Source organism: Thrips palmi, unplaced genomic scaffold (genome assembly GCF_012932325.1).
Source record: "Thrips palmi isolate BJ-2018 unplaced genomic scaffold, TpBJ-2018v1 HiC_scaffold_3, whole genome shotgun sequence".
NCBI lineage: Eukaryota > Metazoa > Arthropoda > Insecta > Thysanoptera > Thripidae > Thrips > Thrips palmi.
The window spans coordinates 4,199,480-4,211,219 of NW_023144630.1; the positions used below are offsets into that span (position 1 = coordinate 4,199,480).

An 11,740-nucleotide genomic window follows, 5' to 3' on the forward strand; every position below is an offset into this window, starting at 1 on the left:
ACGCCTCAACTTGCCAAAATCAAATTATGCAAAAAAATTTCCTCCTCTCCCGCACACAGAAAAGAGATAAAGAAAAAAAGAAATCCACGTTAGAGAGAAATAAACGTAAAATAATGAATAAACAGAATAGATCTGGGAGTGTCGGTGAAGACGGGGGTCGTGACGACCATGTTGACGATGACGCCCGCCACGCCCGCCACGCCCTGCCCTCGTGCACCGAGTATATTTTAGGTGCTGCCCGCCGCGCGGCCCGCTCACTAGTGCCACGCGTTCGCTCACCACCCCAACTATGGCCAGTTGTAAGTCATCCAATTCAAAACCGCCCAAAAAAATGTTACCCCTTGGGGCCACTTTTCAGAAACGGAAGGCAACTGATTCATTATCATGTCTCCCATTTGTACGCAGGTACGGTCTTAATATGGCCGTTTCTACTCGCCGTGGTGCTGAGTGCGAATGCTTACGATCCTCATGTTGACGGCTACAAAAAACCAGCCTGCAAGAAGGGCGAGTTCAAGCTGGCGCCGCACAACTCTTGCAAACGGTTCTACGAATGTCGAAATGGCAAAGTGCGAGTGAAGATCTGCGCCATGCTCCAAAAGTTCGACCGGAAACACCTCAGATGCAAGTACACTTGGGAAGTAAAGTGCAAGGACATCCATCCTGCGGTGCACTCTACAACGACACCGTCACCCGCAACATCCACAGAATTACCAGTGCAACCCACCACAACAAGTCCATGGACTTGGACCACTACCGCTGAACCAGGCTATGAAACTTCGTCTACAACTGCAGCTCCAGGTACAGAGACATCCTCTACCACGGCCTTGCCAGGTTCTGAGACAACTACAACTGCTACCCCAGGATACGAAGGCTCATCCACCCCTCAACCTGAATCTTCAACTACCGGTGGCAATGAATGGCCAACTACTACTACAGCAGCTCCAGAGATCGGAACCACCTCGACCACGGCTGAGCCAGGATATGAGACGACATCTACTACGTCTTTACCGGGTTCTGAGACCTCCACAACTGCTGCCCCAGGATACGAAGGCTCGTCCACCCCTCAACCTGAATCTTCAACAGCTGGTGGCAATGAATGGCCAACAACTACTAGTGCTCCTGGTACAGAGACCACTTCAACCACCGGTGAACCTGGATCTGAGACAACTACAACTGCGGCCCCAGGAAACGAAGGATCATCCACCCCCAAACCTGAATCATCAACTGCCAGTGGCGAGGAATGGCCAACAACTCCTCACGCTCCTGGTGGAGATACCCATTCTACCACCGCCGCACCAGGTACAGAGGCTACTACAACTGGAGTCCCAGGATACGAGGGCTCATCCACCCCTCAACCTGAAACTTCAACTGCCGGCGGCAATGAATGGCCAACCACAACAGCAGCTCCAGAGATCGGAACCACCTCGACCACGGCTGCGCCAGGATCTGACACATCTACCACAGCCACGCCAGGTTCTGAGACTACCACAACTGCGGCCCCGGGACACGAAGGATCGTCCACCCAACAACCTGAAACTTCAACTGCCGGCGGCAATGAATGGCCAACCACAACAGCAGCTCCAGAAATCGGAATCACCTCGACCACTGCTGCGCCAGGATCTGAGGCATCTACTACGTCCTCACCAGGTTCTGAGACTACCACAACTGCTGCCCCAGGATACGAAAACTCGTCCACCCCTCAACCTGAATCATCAACTGCCGGTGGGAATGAATGGCCAACAACCACTGCTTCTCCTGGTACAGAGTCCTCTTCGACCGCTGCGCCAGGATTCGAGACGTCGTCTACCACGGCCTTGCCCGGTACTGACACAACCACAACTGGAGCTCCAGGATACGAGAGCTCATCCACTCCTCAACCTGAATCTTCAACTGCCCGTCACCGCTCTCATCCTTCCCACGAGGAACCAACAAGCACGACAGCTGCGCCCGTTACGGAGACTTCCACCACCACTGAACCAGGCTATGAAACATCGACTACGACGGCAGCACCAGGTTCAGAAACATCATCTACGACTGAAACGCCAGGTTCTGAGCCTACTACAACTGCTGCCCCAGAACACGAAGGATCGTCCACCCAACAACCTGAATCTTCAACTGCCGGCGGAAATGAATGGCCAACCACAACAGCTGCACCTGAAATCGGAACCACCTCGACCACGCCTGCGCCAGGATATGAGACATCTACCACAGCCTCGCAAGGTTCTGAGTCTTCTACAACTCCTGCCCCAGAACACGAAGGATCGTCCACCCAACATCCTGAATCATCAACTGCCGGTGGAAATGAATGGCCAACCACGACAGCTGCTCCTGAAATCGGAACCACCTCGACCACTGCTGCGCCAGGATCTGAGACGACATCGACTACGTCCTCACCAGATTCTGAGACTACCACAACTGCTGCCCCCGGATACGAAAACTCGTCCACCCCTCAACCTGAATCTTCAACTGCCGGTGGGAATGAATGGCCAATCACTCCAGCTGCTCCTGGAATCGAAACCACCTCGACCACTGCTTCGCCAGGATCTGAGACGTCATCCACTACGTCCTCACCAGGTTCTGAGACTTCCACTGCTGCGTCTCCAGGATACGAAGGCTCATCCACCCCACAACCTGAATCTTCAACTGCCCGTCACCGCTCTCATCCTTATCACGAGGGACCAACAAGCACGACAGCTGCGCCTGGTACGGAGATTTCCACTACCACTGAACCAGGCTATGAAACATCGACTACCACGGCAGCACCAGGTACAGAAACATCCTCTACCACGGCCACGCCAGGTTCTGAGACTACTACGACAACCGCCTCAGGATACGAAGGATCGTCCACCCAACAACCCGAAACTTCCACTGCCGGTGGAAATGAATGGCCAACCACTACAGCTGCACCTGAAATCGGAACCACTTCGACCACGGCTGCGCCAGGATCTGAAACATCTACCACAACCTCGCCAGGTTCTGAGCATTCTACAACTGCTGCCCCAGAACACGAAGGATCGTCTACTCAACAACCTGAATCATCAACTGCCGGTGGCAATGAATGGCCAACAACTACTGCTTCTCCTGGTGCAGAGACCTCTTCGACCGCTGCGCCAGGATTCGAGACGTCGTCTACTACGGCCTTGCCTGGTTCTGACACAACCACAACTGGAGCTCCAGGATACGAGAGCTCATCCACTCCTCAACCTGAAGCTACAACTGCCAGTGGCAATGAATGGCCCACCACCACTGTTGCTCCAAGTATCGGAACCACCTCCACCACCGCTGCGCCAGAATATGAGGTCACCTCAACTACGGCATCACCAAGCTCTGAGACTTCCACTTCCGCTTCTCCAGGATACGGAGGCTCATCCACCCCACAACCTGAATCTTCAACCGCCCGTCACCGCTCTCATACTTATCACGAGGGACCAAAAAGCACGACAGCTGCTCCTGGTACGGAGGCCTCCACCACCAATGAACCAGGCTATGAAACATCGACTACCACGGCAGCGCCAGGTACAGAAACATCCTCTACCACGGCCACGCCAGGTTCTGAGACTACTACGACAACCGCCCCAGGATACGAAGGATCGTCCACCCAACAACCTGAAACTTCAACTGCCGGTGGCAATGAATGGCCAACAAGTACTGCTGCTCCAGGAATCGTAACCACCTCCACCACCGCTGCGCCAGCATCTGAGAGCACCTCAACCACGGCTTGGCCAGGTTCTGATACATCTTCAACTGCAGCCCCGGGACATGAAATCTCTTCGACTCCTGCTCCTGGTACAGAGACCTCTTCCACCACCGCTGCGCCAGGATCTGGGGCGTCCTCAACCACGGTCTCGCCGGGCTCTCAGACTAGTACAACTGCAGCTCCTGGACACGAAAGCACATCCACTCCTCAGCCTGAATCTTCAACTGCCGGTGGCAATGAATGGCCCACAACTACTGGCGCTCCTGGGATCGGAACCACGACTACAACTACTGCGCCAGAATCTGAGGTCACTACAACCACCGCTGTACCAGTATACAGCTTCTCTACCACGGTCTCGCCGGGCTCTGAGACTACAACTGCAGCCCCGGGACATGAAAGCCCTTCGACCCCTGCACCTGAATCTTCTACTACTGGCGGTAATGAATGGCCAACATCTACTGCTGCTCCTGGTACAGAGTACTCTTCCACCACCGCTGCGCCAGGATCTGAGACCACCACAACTGCCTCTCCAGGATCCGAAGGCTCATCCACCCCTAAACCTGAATCGTCAACAGCCGGTGGCAATGAATGGCAAACAACTACTGCTGCTCCTGGTTCAGAGCCCTTGTCTACCACCGCTGCACCAGGCTCCGAGACTTCCACAACTGCTGCTCCAGGATACACAGGCTCATCCACCCCACAACCCGAATCTTCAACTGCCCGTCGCCGCTCTCATTCTTATCACGAAGGATCAACAAGCACGACAGCTGCGCCTGGTACCGAGACCACCTCAACCACCCCTGAACCAGGCTATGAAACCTCGTCTACCACAGCTGCTCCGGGTTCAGAGACGTCCTCAAGCACGGCCTCGCCAGGTTCTGAGACTACTACAACTGCTGCCCCAGGATTCGAAGGCTCATCCACCCCACAACCCGAAACTTCAACTGCTGGCGGTAATGAATGGCCAACCACTACTCCTACTCCAGGTATCGGAACCACCTCTACCACCGCTACGCCAGCATCTGAGACAACCTCAACCACGGCTTCCCCAGGTTCTGAGAATTCTACAACTGCAGCCCCGGGACATGAAATCTCTTCGACTCCTGCACCTGAAACTTCAACTGCCGGTAGTAATGAATGGCCAACATCTACTGCGGCTCCTGGTTCAGAGGCCTCTTCTACTACCACTGCGCCAGGATATGGAAGCTCTTCGACTCCGGCACCTGAATCTTCTACTGCCGGTGGCAATGAATGGCCAACAACTACTGCTGCTCCTGGTAGAGACACCTCTTCTACCACCACTGCGCCAGGATATAGAAGCACTTCGACTCCGGCACCTGAATCTTCTACTGCCGGTGGCAATAAATGGCCAACAACTACTGCTGCTCCTGGGACAGAGACCTCTTCTACCACCACTGCGCCAGGATCTGAAAGTTCTTCCACCACAGCCGCACCAGGATATGAAAGCTCTTCGACTCCGGCACCTGAATCTTCTACTGCCGGTGGCAATGAATGGCCAACAAGTACTGCTGCTCCTGGTACAAAGACCTCTTCTACCACCACTGCGCCAGGATCTGAAAGTTCTTCCACCACAGCCGCACCAGGATATGAAAGCTCTTCGACCCCGGCACCTGAATCTTCTACTGCCGGTGGCAATGAATGGCCAACAACTACTGCTGCTCCTGGTAGAGACACCTCTTCTACCACCACTGCGCCAGGATATGGAAGCACTTCGACTCCGGCACCTGAATCTTCTACTGCCGGTGGCAATGAATGGCCAACAACTACTGCTGCTCCTGGTACAGAGACCTCTTCTACCACCACTGCGCCAGGATCTGAAAGTTCTTCCACCACAGCCGCACCAGGATATGAAAGCTCTTCGACTCCGGCACCTGAATCTTCTACTGCCGGTGGCAATGAATGGCCAACAACTACTGCTGCTCCTGGTACAGAGACCTCCACTACAGCTGGTCCAGGTTCTGAGACCTCTTCAACCACGGCTTCGCCAGGTGCCGAGACTACCTCTGCTGCTCCGGGATACGAATCATCTTCTACCGCGGCTCCTTCCTCGTCGTCATCCACCACCGTGTCCTCAAGGTCGGCGTCTCTGGACGAGTCCACGAGTGTCGCTCCCAACACTACAGTGCTGCCGCCTCATCCCAGGTGCCCCAGCAAGGGCTGGCACCGGTACCCGCACGCCGATTGCTGGAAGTTCTACGAGTGCCTCGACGGCGTCCTCACCGACGTGTCTTGCTACCCGCTGCAGAACTTCGACAAGACGACCGGTCGCTGCAACTGGTCGTGGAAGGTGCGTGGGTCTTAGGCAACTCCGCCTGAAGCCTTTGTATTGTTTCTTTACATTCTCTTCCGTGCAGGTTGACTGCCACGCCAAGTCGGTGCTACCACGCCTTGCCCACACGGAGCCCCCGGTTCCGTCGTTCGGCTACCGCCCCCCGAGGTGCGCCGCGTCCGGCTCCAAGCTGTATCCGCACAACGACTGCTGGAAGTTCTACGACTGCCACGAAGGGTCTCTCACAGTGCAGCAGTGCCCGCCCCTGCAGCGCTTCGATCGCGTCAAGCTGGCCTGCGACTTCACCAGCAAGGTGAGCGGTCGTCGCGTGGGGCCGCCGACTTCCGTTCGCAATGAGTGTACTGTATTCGTTTTTCCAGGTGGACTGCGACGCGGTGCCGCCCAACAGCGCGGGCGTGGAGCAGCCCGGCGCGGGCGGACGCTCCGCCGTGCCGCCCATCGCGCGCTGCCCGTCCACCGGCTCCTCCAAGCTGGCCGCCGAGACGGACTGCTCCAAGTTCTGGACGTGCGACCAGGGCCACGCCTCGCTCGGCTCGTGTGGCTACCTGCAGAGGTACTCGCGCGCCGACAGGGCCTGCAAGTACTTGTGGACCGGTGTGGACTGCGACACCAGGCGCAACGAGCTGTACTTCTTCTAAATAAAGAAATTTTGTGTAAGCGATGACTGGCTTCTCATTCTCTTCAAACTTCCGCCCTCTGTTTTGCGGTGTGCGAGGCCCCGCGAGGCTGGTAGCGAAAACGCGGCGATAGTTCTGCCTCGCGCCCCTCCCCCTCCCCCTCGCCGCGCCGCGGCTGGGCGGGAGGGCACCGGGAGGCCGGCCCGACATGCTGCGGCGCAGCGCGAGGAGCAGCACAGTGCTCCTGGTCTTGGTAAGCGTGCGCAGCGTGCACAGCGTCCGCAGTGTGCCTTAGCAGGGGCCGATTCCCGCCTGCACCAACTAGTGCGTCCTGCTCGCAGCTGCTGGCGGTGCCCGCCCCCGCCAAGCGCGCCCGCTACTACGAGGATGAGGGCGCGGCGCCGCAGCGGCCCTTGGGGCCCGCTTTGGGGCCCGCCCTGGGGCCGACGTACCGCCGCCGCGACCTGGCCGACGTGTGGGAGTCCTACGAGGACGGCCCGCGACCCGCCGCGCTGAGCATGCGCCGGGAGTACCGCCCGTACGGGACGTACTGGACCCTGGCCGACGACGCGCCGCGTCCTGCTAGCGCCCCGCGGTACCCGGAGGAGGGCTACTACATCCGGCGTCGGTTCGCGGCCGCCGCGCCGCGCAAAGCCGACGACGGGTACCCGGGCGAGCCGTACGGCGGCCGATACGCAGTGCGGTGGGTGCCCGTGCGGGTGGACGCGGACCAGGACCTCCATCAGGACGACGCCGACGACGCGCCGCCGTGGCCGGAGCGCCGCAAGGAGCCGCCGAGGCACCTGGCCGACCTACCCGTCGACGACCTGCCCAGGCGGGGACGACGTCCGGTCGAGTTGACGGCGACCGAGCAGCCGAGGCCAAGCCGACGGCCGCCTCCGGATGCCACCACCGAGGACACGACCGCCAAGCCCTTGAACGTGCACTTGTGGGTGTCCGTCGACGAGAAGACGCCCCTCTTGGTGCCCAGCGTCCTGCAGGCCAGCCAGCCGCCAGTACCCCCACCTTCGCCGCCACCAACACTACCACCGTCCCCACCGCAGCAGTCACCGCAGCGCAGTGTGGGTAGGAAGCAAGGGGTAGGAAGCAAGTTGCCCGCCATTGAAGGCCGCTCCGCGGACGACATGAACCCCGGCAAGCACATCGTCATCAACAACTACTACCAGAACCACGCGCCGGCCGTCCACGACGCTGGCCTGCACGCCGCGACGGGCGACGACGCGGCCGCGACGACCGAGCCGCCAGCCAGCGACGACGACCAGCCACCGCAGCAGGGCGGCCCGGAGCAGAGCGGCGACGTGCCGCCGCCCGCGGAGGCCACCGCGCCCGCCGTGCACATGGACCTCACGTCCGTGGCCACCACGACCAGGCCGTCGACCACCACGGCGGGGAACGCGGCCGACGCGCTGGAGCCACTCGCCGCCAGCGACCTGGAGACGTACTTGGGCTCGGACCTGCACGACGTGGACGACGCCAAGCCGTCGGCGCACTCTGGCCACAGGACGGCGTCGCCCGTGCACCTCGTGCCGCACGCGCACCAGCACCCCAAGAAGAAGGTGGGCGGCAGGGGCGGCGGCAGCGCCCAGGGCGGTGCCCAAGGCGGCGGCGCCCCCGGCAGGATGTCGCCCGGCCACGCCGCCCCCGCCGCCCCCGCCGGCTTCTCCGGCAAGAAGCGCTGCTTCTCGATCGTGCTCGAGGACAAGGTCAAGCGGTACAAGGAGACGCCATGCTGAGCGCCGCGCGCAACTCCAAATGCGAGGCTTTATTTCTGCTTCCGGTGTTTACATTCCATCAATGGGAAGTCGTCTTCCTGGTGGCCGCGGCCTGCAGGTCGTAGCTGTCCACGCGGCCGTAGCCCTCGCCGGTCACCGGGTTGCCATCTGTGCCAAACGAATCCGTCATGCCCCGTCATGCAGCAGTTGGCTTGGACGGCGAGGACGTACCTGGCCTCCTGAACGCGTAGCGCCCGCCCACCGACGGCGGGCTCTCTACGGGGACCGATTTCACGGGGGGCGGCAGCAGCGCTGGGACAAACATGAATAAACCGCGATGAACCCTTGCCTTGTCTTTCCTCCGTCTGCGCGGTTGTCTGAGAGGCGCGCTCACCGGCGTCGCCGGGCGTCGCGGCGATGCTGCTGCTGGACTCGGCGTTCTCGTCGTCCTCCAGGCTCAGGCTGCTGAGGTGCTGCGTGCGCGTGCGCACCCAGCGACGGCGGCGAGGCGCCGACGCGCCGCCACCCGACTCCTCACTCGCAGCTGCCACAGGATGGACGAGTCAGTGTTGCGGCACGTAAGTAAACTAAACTATCACGATGCGCCCATCACAAAGGGCAGGCAACCTCCACTCCTACACTCGAGAAGTAGCTGGCCGAGGAGGTTGGCAGGCCTGTGGACACAGGGGCGCAGCATAAGCTTACTTGTGCCCAGTGGCGCGGGGCAAGCTCCCCCGGCTCCGCCGTCGAAGCTGCCGAAGATGCGGTCGTGCGAGTTGACGTTGTGCTGGTGGCTGGGGTACTGGCTCGACCCCGACATGGCCGCCTGAGAGGGACATTGAGCATTTAGCGCATTCAGAAGCAGCGCGAAAAAGACTCGCACTCGCACAGGCAAGTTGAAGGAGCGCCTGGCGGGTAGGCAGTCCCGCGCGCGTCGCTGTCCAACGGGACTGCATAACCGAGGCGTTTCAGGCGTCCCGCCGGGCGGGGCGGGAGCACTTTTAGACGAAAGTCAAGCCAAGAACTAATCTGAAAATACCTAAAATTCCCAAGACGCTTGGCCCTGCTGCTGAGTGCTTTGAGAACAACTTGCCGTTGCAGTAGCGCGTTAGCTCTTATTCCAGGTTCTGCTGCGCGAGGGCAAAGGCGGGGTGACTTCTGTACTCTGTGGCGTGCCGGGGCGTCCTGGCCGTCCTGGCGGGCTGGGCTGGGCTGAGGGTAGTGTTGTAGGAACGGCACCGAGTGTCGGCGAGGGCGGCGCAGGCCAGACCGAACTGCCGCGCCTCCTAACCTACACGCCGCGTGCCTCGTGAGAGGTCTCCGACGTCGCCGAGGTCCCCGACAACCAGCAGCACGCCGCCATGCTGCACCCCGACAGCGCCACGACGCAGCACCACCTCATGGCCGCCATCGGGGAGCTCCGACGCCACATGGACCGGCAGTCCAGGATGTTCCTGCAGCAGGACGGCGCGGCGCGCGTCCAACGCGACGACGACCACGACGTCCACCAGGACGCCGAAGTCCTGGGGGCAGCGCGACACGCAGCAACAGGGAGCGGAGGGGACGGCGGCACTGCAACAGGTCTGAAGCATGCATGCGTGTTAGCGCCTGCAGTCTGCAGACTCCGAGAGTCGTTTTCGTAGCCGTCTCTCTGGCAGTGCGAAACGAGAAGGGCCATGAGTGCGCGAGAGACCGACCAGCGAAAACGACTCTCGGCATCAGTCTGCTGCATGAGTGTCTGTTGGCCGGCAGCCCAGCCCTGTGTGCCAGACCAGCCAGACGTGGGCGGCGACGACCACGAGACGCTGGAGTCGGTCCTCGACGCCCCCGTCGACTTCGTGGAGCCAGCCCTGGACGCGAAGGATGACCGGGCCCACGGGGACCACGTCGACGATCGGTGAGAGAGAAGTCCAATGTTCGCACCTGTTGGCGTTTTGAACCCAAGACGACGCTGGAATTCTCTCAGGCCGGTCCCCGCCTTCCCTGAGCTCAAGCGGTCCGGCACCATCACGATCAGCTCCCGGGGACGGCGGCGGCGGGGCGGCACCTCGGCGATGGCGGCCAGCGCGACCGCGCGGACCGCCACCGAGGCCACCGCCGAGGCCACCGCGCGCCGCGCCCTCCCCGCCGCACGCGGAGCGCGCGGGGCGCCGCCGCCACCGTCGCCACGCTGCGCGACGCCGCGGGGCCGCGTGGCGGGGAGGGCGGGGCTGGGATCGCGGCCCGCCGCGAGGACCCCGTCGACGCGGTGTCGGGGAGTGGGCCCGGCGAGTCCGGCCCGACGCCCGGGCCCGGAGGCAGGCAACCCACCGCGCGGCCCTGGGTCCAGTGGGCCACCCTTGCAGCTGCTGCAACTGCCACTGGTCGTGCTGATGCGGGTGTTCGCCTTGCTGGCGCCTCGCGAGCGCACCCTGCCCGTGAGCCGCCAGTGGGTGGACCTCGGCCTCCGCGCCGAGCTGTGGCGCGGCATGCACTTCGACGGCCGCGGCACCCGCGGCTCCCTCTGCCGGCGCCTCGACTTCGCGCCGTCGCTGCGCAGGCTGGCCGTCCGCGACCGCGACGACGTCAACCTCATCCTGGAGACGGTGGGTGCGCGGCTGGTTCCGGTTTGCTCGCAAGCTGGGCGCGGCCCCCAGGATGGCCTCCAGGATGGCGTTGCAGGCGCTGCGGCGGTGCCCCGGCCTCGGCGTCGTGCGGCTGGAGCGTTGCCGCGGCCCCGGGCCCGTGCTGCACTGCGGCACCTTCACGCCCAAGTCCGTCACCATCCTGGACACGCCCGTCAGCAAGCAGCTCGTGGAGCTCCTGGCCAACGCGTGCCCGGGCAGCAGGCTGGAGGACTGCACGGTGCGTCGGCCTCTCTTCTCGCTTTCGGCGGGCGTGCCTCGGCGGGACTCGAACCCTCCACTTTCCAGATCACCAGCAACGTGGAGCAGGCGGCGGTGATGTTCGCCAGCGTGCTCAAGATGGCCCTGGTCGCGGACGGCAAGGTGCCCGAGCAGCTCAAGGCCCTCCAAGTGACCCTCCTGCCCCCCGGCCCCGCCGCGGACGCCAAGCCGGGAGTCTTGAAATGGAAGAGGCTCGGACTCAAAGGCACAATGTCGTACAACCGCGTCGAACTCACCGCTTTGTTCTCCAGAGTAAACGACTAAACATAAACACGATTCGGAGTCGTTTTTGTGACTCCCGGTGGGCCGGTCGGATGGGCTGCCTACCTACACGGCGGCCTGTCACTCACACTTCCAGCTTCGGCAGGCACAAGCTTTCTGTCACCCAGTTCTATTGTTTCATGGCTTCAAAAGTTGCAGGCATATTTTACTCTAGGTACTAGACGCCGGTACCACTTTTACTTCGCCAAGGGTTTTTGCCAGGGGAGAAAGAAACC

At 61.4% G+C, this 11,740-nt stretch overlaps 4 protein-coding genes across 6 annotated transcripts; all 4 read left to right on the forward strand.

Annotated features, from left to right (window-relative positions):
- Positions 1 to 205: 205 nt before the first annotated feature.
- On the forward strand, positions 206 to 6,669 carry LOC117647925 (mucin-22-like). Of its 3 annotated transcripts, none has more exons than XM_034389909.1 (5): positions 206 to 299; positions 406 to 5,529; positions 5,563 to 6,005; positions 6,073 to 6,300; positions 6,368 to 6,669. In XM_034389909.1, the coding sequence occupies exons 1-5, from the start codon at positions 290 to 292 to the stop codon at positions 6,644 to 6,646; spliced, it is 6,084 nt and encodes a 2,027-aa protein (XP_034245800.1). In that variant the 5' UTR covers positions 206 to 289; the 3' UTR covers positions 6,647 to 6,669. The 3 variants fall into 3 exon arrangements, with proteins under 3 accessions (XP_034245800.1, XP_034245802.1, XP_034245799.1); XM_034389911.1 differs by having other exon boundaries at positions 406 to 1,728; positions 2,302 to 6,005; XM_034389908.1 differs by having other exon boundaries at positions 406 to 6,005.
- Positions 6,670 to 6,785: 116 nt separating this feature from the next.
- LOC117648430 (WW domain-binding protein 11-like) lies at positions 6,786 to 7,774 on the forward strand. The gene is made up of 3 exons (XM_034390934.1): positions 6,786 to 6,878; positions 6,967 to 7,707; positions 7,754 to 7,774. Exons 1-3 carry the CDS (start codon positions 6,834 to 6,836, stop codon positions 7,772 to 7,774), a joined length of 807 nt encoding a protein of 268 aa, XP_034246825.1. The 5' UTR covers positions 6,786 to 6,833.
- Positions 7,775 to 7,983: 209 nt separating this feature from the next.
- Positions 7,984 to 8,706, forward strand: LOC117648431. Its single transcript, XM_034390935.1, has one exon. It carries the CDS (start codon positions 7,984 to 7,986, stop codon positions 8,377 to 8,379), a length of 396 nt encoding a protein of 131 aa, XP_034246826.1. The 3' UTR covers positions 8,380 to 8,706.
- A 2,301-nt stretch (positions 8,707 to 11,007) lies between these two features.
- On the forward strand, positions 11,008 to 11,718 carry LOC117648432. The gene is made up of 2 exons (XM_034390936.1): positions 11,008 to 11,202; positions 11,271 to 11,718. The coding sequence occupies exons 1-2, from the start codon at positions 11,008 to 11,010 to the stop codon at positions 11,505 to 11,507; spliced, it is 432 nt and encodes a 143-aa protein (XP_034246827.1). The 3' UTR covers positions 11,508 to 11,718.
- The last annotated feature ends 22 nt before the right edge of the window (positions 11,719 to 11,740 follow it).